General features: G+C 40.7%; 1 protein-coding gene across 9 annotated transcripts in view; it reads right to left on the bottom strand.

Moving 5' to 3' along the window:
• The window catches only part of CPED1 (cadherin like and PC-esterase domain containing 1), a 271,927-nt gene that overhangs the window by 243,188 nt on the left and 12,625 nt on the right, over positions 1–16,114 (bottom strand). For 8 of the 9 annotated variants that reach the window (XM_045052656.1, XM_045052657.1, XM_045052653.1 and 5 more), the window contains exon 2: positions 302–485. The exons of the other annotated variant lie outside the window; for it this stretch is intronic. In XM_045052656.1, coding sequence (XP_044908591.1) covers positions 302–485 — 184 coding nt within the window. The remainder of the gene's footprint in view (positions 1–301; positions 486–16,114) is intronic. 9 annotated transcript variants of the gene reach the window in all.

Here is a 16,114-nt window from a genome sequence, read left to right as displayed (position 1 = left end):
TGGGCAGAACATGTATTCAGGCTCATAAACATAAACATTTTTTATGTAGCATTTAAATATGAACTATGCAACTCCAAAATGCTACAAAAATATAAACAAAGTAATTTCAGGAATAAAGAAATAGAGCTAAAGAAAAATTGAGAGGAAGTAAAAAAGGAGCCAAATTTTCTTTGATGCAAGAAAGTGGATCATGGGTAAAATTTTGTTTTTATAAATTTCTTTAGGGGGAGATAGTAGCACATTCTAAAAATTGTTTAGCATTGTATGTCAAGCAGCTATGGCGTTTACTTCTTATTCTGACCTTTTTCTAGCAGCCCCGGCCCAAGACCAGCACCAAGCCTTTCTTCAGCGATGACGACCGAGTAGCGATGCTGAGTGAGGACGTGCTGATGGAGCTGAAACTCCATTTTGCTGTAGGAGGGAGGCCTGTAGAGGACGGCCCTTCTGTCATGGCTCCCAAAGTGTATCTTTATCGATTTCTCGATCTAAAAAAAAAAGAAGAAGAAGAAGAAGAAGAAAGAAAGGAGGCATAAAAATTCAAGAGGAAAAAGTAGCACACTTTGCCTTGAAGGACATCATTAATGCAAATCAAGGGCCATTCAGAAAGTTACCCTTCAAGTTGTTCTCTGGAAATGAAAGACAAATTCTCTGAAAGGCTGGCAAGGGCAAAAGTGACCTCATAGGCAAGAACCGAAGGTGAATTGAATTTTTCTCTCTATTACAGAGAGATGAAAATTTTAGGCCATTAAAATATAGAGGTCCTGGAGGAATACTGTTGCATAGAAATACAGAACTCAACTCTAGCTGAAAATATAAATTAATAGCAATGCCTTTCATCTGCATTGTGCTTGTATAAAATACTTCCAGCTGCATTATCTTCTAACAGTGCTTTTTAAGTAAACATGGGAGAGGAAACAGACTCCGAGAGGATGGATTTTGTGCTGGAAGGACACGGTTAGGAACGGGGAGAGCTGAGAAGCAATTTCAGAGCCCTCTGGAGATACACAGTGCTGCTTCTCCTCTCAATCAGAACACAGCAAAATTGGAATGCATCTCAGGGTGGCAGGCTGGGTCTCTGCCCAAGATCCAGAGCATCATAATTTCAGGTTCTTCCTTCCACAGTTTATTGATCGCCCACATAAATATTCCTCTTTCGCACGACAGTGTTTGAAATTCCATTAACAAAAGGGAATTTTCCAATTGACAAAGTAGAAAGAATGCTGATATTTGAGTTCATTATAAGGTGTAATTGTAGACATTGGGTATTTTCCTGAAAACCTGAGATTAAAACTGGATAAAGTAGACATTTTTTTGTTACCGGAAGGAGCAGTGAGATTGGATGGGGGTTTGAGCAAAACCTGGGAGAGACTGAAGAAGAGGAGACGAAGGAATTGGAGAAGGAAGATGAGGGAGAAGAGATAAAAACCAAAATTGGGAATCCAAACTACGTTTAGTGACACCTCTGAGTCGAACTGTCCGCTTTATGGATCTAAAAGTATGTACCACATGCCTCTTCACTACTTAAAGTTCTTTATTATTTCCCATTAATGATAGAATCAACTCCAAATCTTCATCAAGGAACACAAGGTCATTCAAACTTAAGCCCTGTCTTTCTTCTCTGTTCATATCACACTCTTAATTATTTCCATTCCTGATCCCACCCTGTTCCTTCATACACATACCTGTGTCTTCTACTTAAATTCCTTTTTCTCTCTCCATTTGTCCATCTGGCTAACTCTGAATCAAACATCACCTCTTTTAGAAAGTTTTCATTGAAATGCACCCTTTTATTAGCACTTAGGAAAGGAGATGTGCATCTCTCCCTGATGTGAGCTCATTACAGGCAGTATGCATGTACACACAGGACGTGTTTAATAAATGAAGATTATCTATGAAATTAATGAGCCATAGTGGTCTATCAAGATCTTTGAAGATATGTATGAAGATACATATGGAAAGAAAGAGGAAACAGATTTAGGTTGTAAACTCTCTGAGGGCAGGAACTATATCCTATTTTTCACTGCATACGAATTATCTCCATCTGTAAATGGATTGACAAAGCACAATGACGTGCAGAAAAACACAAACTCTGGAGAGACTGCTGGGTTTGAACCCCCTGGTTCTGCCAGAACTATTTGTGTGACCTTGGACAATACCTTCCTCCTAAGGGTGCTGTGAGAACTAAAGGGTTAATGTTTGTGACTGGCTTAGAACTGTGCATGGTATACTATACACATAGAAAGACCATCTATGTGTTTTCTAAATAATAATATAAAAAACAAAGAATCAGAAAAACTTTCTGAATCTGAGCTGTGCCTGGCACACAGTAACATAAGCTTTGAATAGTTGTGTAGTGGATTTAATAGAAAGGAACAGAAACTAGCTAAGCACACCTCCCCTGCATGGTACTTTGGGCAAACATGATTGATTAGATACTTTCCCTTGTTAAAGGATATTGTGTTTTCTTGATAATGAAACTATTTAAACTCAAAAATTTAACTGCCTATTGGGACACGATTCCCCAGCCAATATCATTGTTTGTCATGGTAAACTTATTAGAAGGAGTCTTTGAAGCCAAAAACAGTTGAGCCTTTGTCCACAGGAGTTAGAAGGAACCAGTATCCCACAGGAGGCCAAAATAAACAAACATGCATCTAGGTGCAAGGGGAAGACAGATGCTTCCAAATATATCGTTGTCACTCAAGCAAAATGCAGAGTGCCCAGAATTCCCTTCTCACATTATTTTCTTTCGTAATCACAGGATGCTCCTCTCTATTACAGCTGGCTCAAGTAGAGCAGTGATTTCACATGAGGTGAGTGTATTTTCAAACTTGACGTTATTATTATTTTGAAAGATACACCCCTCCCTTCCCCCCCCCCCCACCAGGATCAGTTTAAACCACAGCCATGTGGCTCTTGCCAGCATATCTTACAAAAATATATTTTAAAAAAAGTATAATAAGTGGCCATATTCTGTAATAACCTTTATAGCATAGACTGACATTTTCGCTCACATCTCAGACTGCAGAGAATAATAGGAAGCGAGCTTGTCAGTCAAATTATGTTGTATTACCCTGTAATACAAACTGCTCCTGTCCTTGTCATATTTATAACAGACTGTATCAGCAAAATGGCCCAATACCAAGGGGCAAGAACGCTTTTAGCTGGTCCAATGACAGGTGCACACACTGCATATGCGAAATAAAAACTACGTGAACAATTATGTCAACCACACCAGCAAATGCAGGATTATCAAATGCCGAGAGAAGCACTTTGGGAACTGAGAGCTCTTGATTACTCCTACAATTCTGAAGATATATTTTTAGTGAAAGAATTTAACCTAGCCACCACTACCACAACTAAACTTGAGACTTGAAGGCCTTCTGAGAAGACTTAGGAAAGAATGAATGTTACTGGATGTTGACACTCTGAGCTCCCAAGTCACTTCCCCCTCTCCCTTCTGGAAAGATCTGAAAAACTGTCCCTCAGAAATCACTTTGCCAGACTACTTGAAAGTTATTTTAAAACTAAACACTTACTATTTTTATTGGAAAAACTTCAACATCTGAAACTTTTACACCACCTTAAATAAAGCAAAGGACAGAGTGTTGTAATAAACGACCTGGAGTGTTAGATGCAGCAATGTGGAGGATGAACAGGAGAGGAGTGGGGATCAGAAATCTGGATTTAAATTCAGAGTCTGCCTTGCTTCATCCACTGGGGAGAGTTGTTTTATCTCTCTACATCAGAGTTTTCTCATACGTATAGTTGAAATAACAAATCCTACCTCATGAAGTTGTAGGAGGAATTAAATGAATTTGCTATCTAAAGGTATCCAACACAGTGTCCCATTAATAAACGATGTTAACTATATATGATTAAACTGAGTAATATTATATTTTAATTCTGCTTTTCCACTAAGAACTCTTTCTTTTCTCAATGAGAGAGAGAGAGAGAGAGAGAGAGAGAGAGAGAGAGAGAAGCAAAGGGAGAGAGAGAGAGAGAATCCACACTCAGTTGCAGAGCCCAATGCAGGGCTTGATCCCACAACCCTGGGATCATGACCTGAACTGAAATCAAGAGCCAGACACTTAACCAATTGAGCCACACAGGCACCCCTCCCTTAAGAATTCTATCAGCTTTTCAATTAATATAGTTTTGTCTCTGTCATAAAAACCATTTCTGCAATAAGCTATATGCATCCATATATCTTCATGTATGTTTTTCTCTATATGACTCATCACCTTTTAATGTAAAAATAGATCTTATTTACTTACTGTGTTTATTGTCTGTCTCCCCAAACCATAAAAGGAGGTAAATAAAAGCATATATTTTTTCTATTTTGTTGACTTTTGTTTCCCCTACCTAAGAATACCACTGGGCACATAATGGGCACATAATAAATATTCTTTGAATGAATGAATACAAACATCTTTTTCTTCAATGTGTAAAAGTCTGGGTTATAAATACTACCATGGAAGATTGGGAATACAAAAGTGGTGAACATTTGTATTAAGAAATTTATTTCAGCAGAATTTCAAATAGGAGCAAGAATGACAAAAATAGAATTAAATGTTTGAGCAAAGTAATGAATTTGCAGCAAAAAAAAAATCAAATAAAGAGCTGTATTATTAAAGAACCATGTTTCTCAGTTACTTATAGTATTAAAAAATCTTCATCAGGACTTAACACAAAAAGCAAGAAATGCAGCTCTTTAAAATATAGAAGGGATGAAAAATAAAACTTGTTTTTTTCCACATGACAGATTTTTTTTTCTAGATTTATTAAAGTAGCCATGTATTTATGACACCTTTTGATGCTCTAATACAAATCATATAGTAGACCTTGGATGTGTGTTATATATAACTAAAAGTAAAATTGCCTTGCTGGTCTCGATCTTTGACATTTTAGAAATATTGCGGAATCTATCATAGTGAATTATGCTTTAATTTTTCCACTATAAGAATAAAATAGGGATTTTTTTTACTCATTGGTGAAATTTATACTTATTTTAGAGAATTCAAGAGATAAAACTGAGTTTCTTGGATGCAGGTCCTCTACATTTTCTGCTTAGAAATTATTTATAATTGCAGGACAGTGTAGGAACCACAGGTTTCCCGGATATGCAAACAGAGCCTCATGAGAAATTTCCTCCATAAATGAACGTTTAGTTAAGTCTGCCTTTATCTCACAACTGATTCAACTGAATCTCAAGCCCATCATGGAGTAAACACACAATTCTCAGACCTACTCCATGACACTGAGGGCCTTCTGACTACACTGGCAAACTGTGCCTTGGGGCTACTGACTATCCCAAGAACATCCAGTGAAAAGCAAGTTTGCTCATCTGTGCCTCTATGTAAGTTTTAAACAATGACAGAGAAACAAAAGCAATAAGGCTTCAATATAAAAAAGGTGTATCCTCAATATAGCTTTGGTAAAATGGCACCTACTTAAACAGCTATTCCCAAAACCCATCATCACCTATCTCTCAATCTATCTTTCCCTTTGGCACGCTTCACAATTTATAGTAACATATTATTACTTGTTTAGTGTCTGACCTTTATACAAATTTTCATGTTTCCTGAAAGCCTAAATGTGTCTTCTTTTAACCATTGCACATACAGCTTACTACCAGTTTCCAGTAAAAGGGAATGGATGGATGAATGAGGAAATGAATGAATGAATGAATGCTATGTATGAGTTCATTGTTTGTAAACACATGCATGCCTTTTAATTATTTTACTATGAGGTGAAAATATCCACTAGAAACTTCTCAGTGGAAGCTTTGATATTTGCATCTCAAGCCGTGAAATATCTATGACTTCTTCATCCCTAATGCCTGTCTCCTCCACTTTACTACAGTGGCCGCTCGAATGGCCATAATCTTGGACTTTATGGTCCCCAAACACCCCCATCTCTGAACGTATAAAATGAGATATTCCATTCTCTGATCACATTCAAGTATTTCCATCTCATTTATTCTCAACATATCAGTTCTTCAGGAAAGACACTGGTCTTTCCTGCTCATGCCAACTTTCTACTAGCCTCTTTTTTACCTTCTTTCTGTGCAGCCTGGATCCCCTGGTCCAACACTCCAACAACTCCCTACCCAGAATATGAAATTATCCCCTTGCTCCACTGGACTTGCGTCACATTCACATGGCAAAGCTTCAAGCACGGAAGAGTTGGGGACATGGCGGTTAACAAACCAGACAAGTCTTGGCCCCCACAGAGCTGACAGCCCATCAAGGAAAGCAGACATAAATAACTAGTTACAATAATTATGACATGCCGCGTAAGCTGAGAGGACTAGGGTGCCGTGGAAACTCTGAGACCCAAAGATCTCAGCAGCCTGCCTGTCCTGCACCCGGGCTGGGTTGCTGAGAGCTGCTGGAGAGAAGTGTCCAGTGGACAGATTCTGGTTGGCAAAACCGGTTCCGTCTTCAGGGCCCCCAGACCATCCCGCTATGCTCTTCACTGCTCAATTCTCTCTCACATTCTCCATAGTGACTAACTTTCCTATTCTCCAGCTACCTTCTTATTTCTACAGAAAACTGCCTCCCATTCACAGTGAAATTTCCACTGCTAGAAGGAAACACACTGATTTAATTAAATAGCCTCTGTTTTGTCAAACACATAGCCTATCAGCACGACTAACATTTCCTCTTTTCTTCTGACTTCCACACGAGAAACCTGTCCTCCCTTATCCATGGCTAATCGCTCTGATTATTCTCCAGATTCCACAAACCCCCTTCCTCTAGGCAACAAACCTCCTTCCAATTTCTACCCTCAAATCCCTGAGAATTTCATCCATCTTTTCTCCTTCTCCTGAATCCTTAATATCTCTTCCCTCTTGGCTCTTTCTCAATGTTTATTCACTCACTCACACTCATTCGTCCACTTACCCATTTAATATTTTTGAACGCTTTCTATATGATAGGCATAGTTCTAGGCTCTGAGCAATGTAACAGTAAAGAAACTTGACAAAGCTCTATCCCTCACTGAGTTCACATTTTTAAATTTTTTTAATGTTTATTTTTTTGAGAGAGAGAGAAAGAGGGAGAGACAGAGAGAGCGTGAGTGGGCGAGAGGCGGAGAGGGAGGGGAGCAGAGGATTCGAAGTGGGCTCTGAGCCCGATGTGGGCCTCAAACTCATGAGCTGTGAGATCATGACCTGAGCCGATGTCAGGCACTCAACCAACTGAGCCAGTCAGGTGTCCCTGAACTCACTTTTTAGTGGAAGGAGTGATAAACAATTAGTGAATCATGCAAGGTAAGTACCTGCAGAGAAAAGATCTCTGGTCTGGGTAAAGTGTTAAAGAATGACTGAGGTGCTCTTTTAGATGCCGTTACTCGCATGTATTACGAATGTTGTGTGTGAAAGCAAATGAGAGAAGAAAGATAATTCTTAGAGGGAGAGAAAAGATGGGCAGAGAAATTAAAACAGGAAGTCTTTCAAGGTCAGTACCATATGTACTTGTTATTGTGGATGGTAAATATAGCCAGATAGGTAACAAGTAACTGGCAATGAGGACAAAAGTGTAGGTAATACATCATTACTCATTATCTTTTTAAGTAGCTAATAGGAAACCAAAACCTAATAAGTAGTAGAGAATTTAAAAGTTGGTAACTTTATGCTGGTCTTTCTACCTAGGTACAACCTCAATGAATTCTGATTCCTTTTACTAAAAGCCATAGCAGGGAAGAGGCAAATGAGGAAAACTGGGAGGGTGTTTTATTATTTTATTTTGTTTTCCGGATCAATGGGCATCCTAACAGAATGCCAGAAGGCAGACTTTTACTTCCTAAATGATAAAATTTCCTAAGAACTATATGCCATCATTTCCATAATACAGAAAAGTTGTGGGTTTTTTTAAAGTTTATTTATTTATTTTTGACATAGAGAGCTCCAGCGAGGAGGGGCAGAGAGAGAGGGAGAGAGAGAATCCCAAGCAGGCTCCTAGCTGTCAGCATAGAGCCCGACGTGGGGCTCAGACTCATGAACCGTGAGATCATGACCTGAGCCGAAACCAGGAGTCGGACGCTCTACTGACTGAGCCACCCAGGTGCCCCCGAAAAGTTTTTCAAAAATGTTAGTACTCAGTGACCTGGGCGATCAAGCTATAAGATGGAGACATGACACCTGTCCTAAGGAGGCACCGAATCACATCGGGGGAGCATCATCGGAAATGCACTGGGAGGGGAAAGGCAGTAAGTTCTGTACTGTGGAGCCTCATTTGTGATAGAAAGAAGGAGAAGCAGCAACAGGACAAATCACGGTGAGTGTAACTAAGACAGAGGTAAAGTACAGAGGATGAAACCTTCCAGAAGTGGGAAGAAAAGTCCCAAAGAAAGGATTGGCCATGAATTTACTTGGTATTAAGTAAACAGGAAGGGAGGCTAGAAGCCTGACATTATCAGAAGAAAAGCGGGCACAAAGGAGGAAAATGGAAGAGAACAACACGACAGACCCTGACCCGGCCATCCTCAGCTAGAAAATATTTAATGATAAATAATGTCATATTGCCCGAATCCGCTTGGAAGATCTGAAATACTGAAACTTAAGGGACATGTAATGATTTTTGCTTAGCAGTAAAGACGTCCCACCACATCTAGAAAATCCGAAGGTCGACCCTGAGAATTCCCACGTCATCCATATGTTAAATGCCCAGGCTCCACACTCACAACCGGGAACCACGCTGTGCCTTTCTAAATGGGGCACAAGTACAGAGTTTGTGCAGCTGGAGGAAAGAGGAGCTGGAGGAAAGAACTGGAGGAAAGAAACTGCCCAGCAGAGGGCAAGTTGCAGGACAGAAAAGAGAAGGTGGACTAAACAGCTTCTGGGCTCTTGAGGCTCCAGCGAAAGCGCAGCTTCAGCCCTGCGCCCCAGGCTAACCCTCACCCGTGGCGGGAATCTTGGAGAAACTAAAAATGAAACCGAGAACACAGGAACAGGGATTTCTCCTCCAGCCTGTGTCTAGTGTCTCCTGCGTCGAGGTCCCCTCTTCCCTGTCTTGTAGCTGCAGCTGGCTGGCAAACTCCACCACGTGAAAATCTCAGCCATTTCCACCAACGTGGAGGAACTTCTATTCCCTTCTCTGCTTCTCCTAGTGTTTCTCTTTCTCTTTTCTAGCTGCTTGGAAAGTCATGGGAAGCCTCTGTTTCAGCTTCCTCTGGAGGTTTTTCCTCCAACTAATTCAAGGCTCCCCTTTGGTTGTGGTGCCACCCACGAAGCACAGCTGTGGGTCTTCAATGTACTGATTGCTGCAACTTTACAGACATAACAAAGACCCAGCAGAGATTACAGAACCCCAGGGGTAGCTGGGAGATGGTGCTCATGATCGTGTCCTTGGAGATATCTCTTAAGAATAAGATAAAGCTGTAAATGAGTTTGGGAGAGAATGTAGATTGCTTTTCCTTTAGGCACATTTGATTTTACTTCCTATTTCGGATCAAATAAAACCACTCATGAGGGCCCTTCTTTTGTCTCTTCTCCTTCCTTCTGCTTTCCTGACCCCACACTCTTCTCGCTTCCCAGGCTTTCCTTAGTCTGACAAGCTCATGGAATTTAAGAGGAGGAAGTCATTTTCTTCTTCCCATCCTCAAGCCCCGATCATGTTTGCAGGTTTCAGAGCAAATATTCTCAAGCCCCCTGAACCTTATCACAGTGTCCGCAGTAGCCTGAAGGATATCCGTAATGAAGAAAATATAAAGTTGACAATCCACAATTGTGAAACACCAAGCAGAAAACAAGGGGAGACCTTGTTCTTTTGAAAAATGTTAAAATAATAGCAAGTCTCTGTCCCCTGGTGCCCAAACAACCAGTTAATTCAGCAATTCAGTCTTAAAATAGTAAGTCCCTACAAAAACAACGTAACAGACAGGAAAGAACACTGGGGTCATTACGGCAATATCAATACCTAAGCATCATACAATCTACCAAACATTTTTATAGATGCCAGAGACTAGTTTGAGTCTTTGCCAGCAACTCCCCAAGGCCTTCTAAATCCTGGGTTTCCCCTCTACTTCCCGCCTTCCATTCATTATCTGCTAATACCACTTAAACTCTACTTGATGTACTTCACTTTCCTCATCTGCAAATGAGTACCAACCTCCGTCTTACTTTTCATGCTAGTGGAAGGGTTGAAGGAGACTCAGTGAGGATAAAAGCAGTTGAATATACATAGCGCCTCATAAATGTAAAGCGTATTAAATATCTCTTAAAGAAGTTATTGCATAAAAGAACCTCTTGACAGACGCTGGGGTGGCTCAGTCGGTTAAGTGTCTGACCTCATCTCAGGTCATGATCTCATGGTTCATGAGTTTGGAGCCCTGCATCAGGCTCTGTGCTGACAGCTAGGAGCCTGGAGCCTGCTTCGGATTCTGTGTCTCCCTCTCTTTCTCTCTCTGCCCCTCTCCTGCTCATGCTCTGTCTGTCAAAAATAAATAAACGTTAAAAAAAAAATTCAACCATGTGATTTCGTAGGGGTTCTGTCAAATTACAAGCGGAATAGGATAAGGTAGTATTTATATAGTAGGGACATTAACACATTTACACATAATCAGTCATTTCTAATATTTCTCTTTCATAAATACTCAGTGTTACAGCAAACGTATTATGAAAGAAAAAGGCCATTGATATCATATATAAAATGGACATACTTTTTAGATTTTGGGTGCTAGATAAAAATTAAGCACTATGTTAACTATGTAACTAAATATGATTTAATTTTACGTTTCATTATAATGTTCTATAAATAAATTCACAACTGGGATATACAAAGTTCTCTAGCACGTTACACTCCCTCGTTTTGGCTGAGAAGTTAATGGTCACCATTGTCTAGTCTTAGAACCTTCCATAGCATTCACCTAGGAAATTCTCGAACTCCTCGTTTGCATTTTCCATTTCCATCTTCATTTTCTTCTCTCTGCCTCTCTCTGCCACAAGGCTAGCTGCTAACCTGCCCACCACCAGCCCAGTTTATGATCTCCACTGTCCTCCTAAGCCCTGTAGTCCTCTCTGCACTTCAAAACTGCACACACAGGGATCCCAGGCTTCTGCAGCCAGCCACCACAATAAAATGTGTGCTGGCCAGCCGAGAATCTGAAAGAGCACCAGAGTGAACATGACCCACTCTGCACAGAGAGTCCGGCCTTAAAAAAAAAAAAAAAAAAAAAAAAAAAAAAAAAAAAAAAAAAAAAAAAAAAAAAAAAAAATATATATATATATATATATATATATATATATATATATATGCCAGAAGTACAGGTAGAATTCAGGTGCTGAGGTGGGGATTGAGAGTCTCCATCCACTGCCTGCCCAGTCACCACATTCAGACCCCCCAAGAGAGGAGGAGGGGCTACTAAACTCACTTCAGTTAAGTGTCTAATGTCAATTCCATGCAGATAGATATCTGGCTCCTGCCTCTCAGTACTCACAGTACTCTTTGCCTCTCAGTACTCACAGCCCTGTAACAACCAGATGATCCAGATTCTTACCAGAAATCCCGTGTCCCCATGAATTGGACAGATGGTTAAGGATGGAAAACCAATCGCGTCAGGCTCTGGGCTGATGGCTCGGAGCCTGGAGCCTGTTTCCGATTCTGTGTCTCCCTCTCTCTCTGCCCCTCCCCCGTTCATGCTCTGTCTCTCTCTGTCCCAAAAATAAATAAAAAACGTTGAAAAAAAAAAATTTAAGGGGCGCCTGGGTGGCGCAGTCGGTTGAGCGTCCGACTTCAGCCAGGTCACGATCTCGCGGTCCGTGAGTTCGAGCCCCGCGTCAGGCTCTGGGCTGATGGCTCGGAGCCTGGAGCCTGTTTCCGATTCTGTGTCTCCCTCTCTCTCTGCCCCTCCCCCGTTCATGCTCTGTCTCTCTCTGTCCCAAAAATAAATAAAAAACGTTGAAAAAAAAAAAAAAGGATGGAAAACCAATACCCTCCCTTTAGGTGACCCTCCATTTCCAGGGCGGCAAAGGCCAGCTGCAGTGCTTGGTTGAATGGCCACGGGACAGAGGCCCATACCTCACAAACCCAGAGAGACTCTGCCTCATCCTACCCATGTAGGGCACAAAGCCTTAGGATTAATGGAGAAACAAGTGTTAAATATGCAGGCACCATGCTCTGCATGAAAAAAAAACATCCTGCCTTAAACCAAATTTACACACGAAGTTTCCTCACACGAAGTTTTTTTGGCTTGGCACCCATTCTGCTTTCTTGCTTACTCGGAGCACTCTTGTGGTGGTTGGTGCTCCATGGCCTCCTCATCTTATCCCTTCAGCTCACTAAGGCCAGTACTAATATACAACCGTGTCTCTCCTTGGGGACTACCCTGGGTAACACGTTCCCAGCCTGACGGAGCCCTAGGAAACCTCCTTTCCATGCTTCCCCTCTAGAAGCCTCCACCTGGTCTACCCTGGTCCTGCTCATGCTGCCACATGCTACAGTATTACACCAACACATCATAACACAATCTCACATATTCCCTTCAAAATCTATCTTAGAGCTTTCCAAATTACATACTCACTCTAGAATGCTTAAGTATTCGATGGCCAACTTTTTGCTTTAAAAATCAAAAATTGGCAGGAAATGATAATATCTAGTAATACCACAAAATAAGCACTATCTCCAGAGGAAGGAGTAAGACATCATCTAATACTGCTATCAAATTTTCAGCTCCCTAAACTCTGTAATTCTTCCCTTAGGGGATGGATTATGTTGCAGAATAGCATTTGGCTTTCTTGTGTGACTGGTTAGAAAAATGAGTTCCCTTCCTAGAGGTACAGTTTATTCTTAAAGGGTCCAGCAAAGCGTCTCGTAGGCCAGACCTACAGAAGAAACCATCTCTTCTAATGTAATAAATTGCTCTGGTCTTTTCAGGAAAGTGAGGACATCTTATAAACTGAGGAAGACCTAGATGGGTTGTTTGGGGAGAAAGAGTTTAAAACTCCAACTGAAAATACAAAAGAAAAATTTAAGGACCAGTGGCACCACAGGAATCCCTAAACTAGACACACAGCATGAATTATACTAGATCCCATTGATCCATTCACTCAACTTATGTGCCAGGCACTGTCTAAACCTGATCCCTGCCCTGATCCAACTGCTAGTAATTCATTAGAAGATTTTGTTTAAATGCTAGACTTCACAGGGGGTAGTTACATCATTACTAATTCTTGGTTACTTTTTCAGGTTTTTTTCTAAGAATTGTATTGAGGACCATGTGCAAATCATTGGAGTATGAGAAATCTTCTCATTTATATCACAGAAAAGGGGCTTCCTTTTAAAATGTTATTATTTGGGGGTGCCTGGGTGGCTCTGTTGGTTGAGCATCCACTCATGATTTTGGCTCAGGTCATGATCCCAGAGTCATGAGATTGAGCCCTGTGTCAGGCTCCACGCTGAGCATGGAGATGCGCTCTCTCTCTCTCTCTCTCTCTCTCTCTCTCTCTCTCTCCTTCTTCCCCTCTCCCTCGCTCAAGCTCTCTCTCTCTAAATACTACTACTATTACCACTACTACTAATAATAAAATGAAATGTCATCATTTTATATTAAAAACAGGAGACAGTTCTAGCTTCCTAAAGTTTCTATTTCTGACAGAATATATTTTCACAAATACATTTTATCTGTTCTCCACCAAACAAGTTTGTTTAAAGCAGACAAAATATTGCTTGAACCATTGTTTCCTTAAAAGAAAAATAATATGTTTACCTCCTTTTCCCTCATCTTTATCTTCTCCACACAAAAAAAGAAACAAACAAAAAACACACTACCACCACCGCCACAACAAAAACACCTCTGCCCCAAATCTATCCATTTTTAAAATAGCTAATGTAGCGCTAAAATATTTGGACAAGTAGGTTTAGCTTGTGCATACGAAGATTCAGATGTGTTATTAATATTTTCATTGTTTATGAGAGAGAGAGAGAATACTAAAGGGACGAGTGAGGGAAAACCCACTTGAAATCATTTCTGTCCTCTGGGTGTGTCTAGTATGGAAGATTTCCTGCTCGGTATGAAAGTTGACTTTCTGGTTGATGCTTTGCTAAGGTCAGATAGTTCCTGCACCGCTACAGAAAAGTTAATTTCCTGTTGCATTTTTCCTGAAGCATTTGTGCACTTTGGCTAAATTAATGCTACATTTTCCACCGGAGAAGAACTAGGCTTAGTGCTGAAACTATCGGAATGCTATTATACTTCTTATTGCTTATTAAAGAACCAGTGGAACATCAAGAGGAAACTCAATTGTGACAGTGCAATTTTGGACTCCTGGTGGAATGCTGAAACATAACTGTACAACTTGACATTTGTAAACGACATTATACTGTAACTTTTTAATGAAAACAGGAGTATTGCCGGTACACTTTTGTTGCCGATACACATTCTTTTCCCTCAAGAGATGCTAAATGTAGTGAGAATATTTTCATGGCAGTATCCTTTGGGATGTGTTAAGTTAATTGAACATGGGGGCTATTTGGCTAAGTGGCTGTAATGCGGTGGTGGCCTATGTAAGGCAAACCAAAATCTAAGCCTGTAAGTCCCTCAAGGTTAGGAAATCAAAACCTAAGGACAACCAATCACAAACAGCCAACTAGGTTTCAAGCTTTAGCCAGTCAATAATTGCCTTAGTTTAGGGTGCCCGGGTAGTTCAGTCAGTTAAGCATCTGACTTGATTTCAGCTCAGGTCATGACCTCATGATTCGTGGGTTTGGCGTGCCCCCCCTCACCCCGTTGGGCTCCACACTAACAGTGCAGAGCCTGCTTGGGATTCTCTCTCTCCCTCTCTCTCTGCCCCTCCACACTCATCCTCTTTTTCTTAAAATAAATACACAAACAAACAACAATTGCCTTACCTTGCCTGTGCCTTTTCCTGACAAGAACACACTCTCAGCCACTTCCAGTTTGGCGCTGCCTCATTAGAGTCGATTTTTGTTCAAATAAACTCTTAAAATTCTCAATATATCTCGGTTTATCTTTTTTTTTCATTCGGTTTAGTGTAATTTTTTAATTTAATTTTTTGAGAGAACATGCCTGTGCAGATGGGGGTTTGGGTGAAAGAAAGAGAGAGAATCCCAAGCAGGCTCCACACACATGAGGGAGGGTCATAATCCCAGGACTGTGAGATTATGACCTGAGCCAAAATCAAGAGTCCTAACGCTCAATCAACTGAACCACGCAGGCACCTCCCCCTCAGTTTATCCGTTAACGGAAGTGATAATGTTTATTCCCCTGTCTTTCATAATTTCAATGTTTTTCGAAACATTCTGAGTTATCGTGTCTAACCTGCTCCCATGACATCTTTGTAGCAGATATTTCCATCTTTATGCCACATGATATAAAAAGAAACCAAAGAAGTCACTTGTCCATGGTCACTCAACTCTTCAGCATTGGAACTCAGTCCTCATTAGTTCTGGGTTTTTTTCAAGTTTTTATTTAGATTTGAGTTAGTTAACATATAGGGTAATATTGGTTTCAGGAGTAGAATTTAGTGATTCATCACCTACATATAACACCCAGTGCTCATCACAACAAGTGCCCTCCTTAATAACCATTAGTTATTTTTTCAGTTCTTTTTCTCTCTCACCTGGGGAGAAAGTGAGCAGAGAATAGTACGATCTGCCTCAGATACACTGACCTTTAACTAGCACATCACCACCCCAACACGGTCCACTTTTCCTTATGTCAAAAGGAAGAAACACCAGGTCCCTGGAGCAATATTACTATTTAACAAATTCTCTTTTCTCCCTATAGATTATTCGCTCTCGTGAGGCCTTTCCCTTGCCTGAATCTCCCATCCTGAATTGGTCACTTTTCCCAGATCACTCTCTGAGGTGTAGTCAGAATATACTTAGGACAGCAGATACAAACTTTGATTTGCCAAAAATCAGCTGTGAGGTGTGTTATGAGAAATTGGTTTTGAAAAGAATTAAAATGTCAAAAGCTGTGCATAATTCACACTTCATGAATCAGGGAAGATGTGCTGCATTCCTACTACTTGCAGCCCAACACTTTCTTGAGCAGGAGAGGCAGGAAGTATTGTTCGTGTATCCCTAGAAAACCAGTGGAAGGTGCTTGCATCCAACTCATCTAGAGGTATCAAAGAGAAACTTTGAAG

Source organism: Felis catus, chromosome A2 (genome assembly GCF_018350175.1).
Source record: "Felis catus isolate Fca126 chromosome A2, F.catus_Fca126_mat1.0, whole genome shotgun sequence".
In the NCBI taxonomy this organism is placed as follows: domain Eukaryota; kingdom Metazoa; phylum Chordata; class Mammalia; order Carnivora; family Felidae; genus Felis; species Felis catus.
Note: the sequence above shows the minus strand (reverse complement) of the source record. Positions and strands in the feature narration are given on the sequence as shown.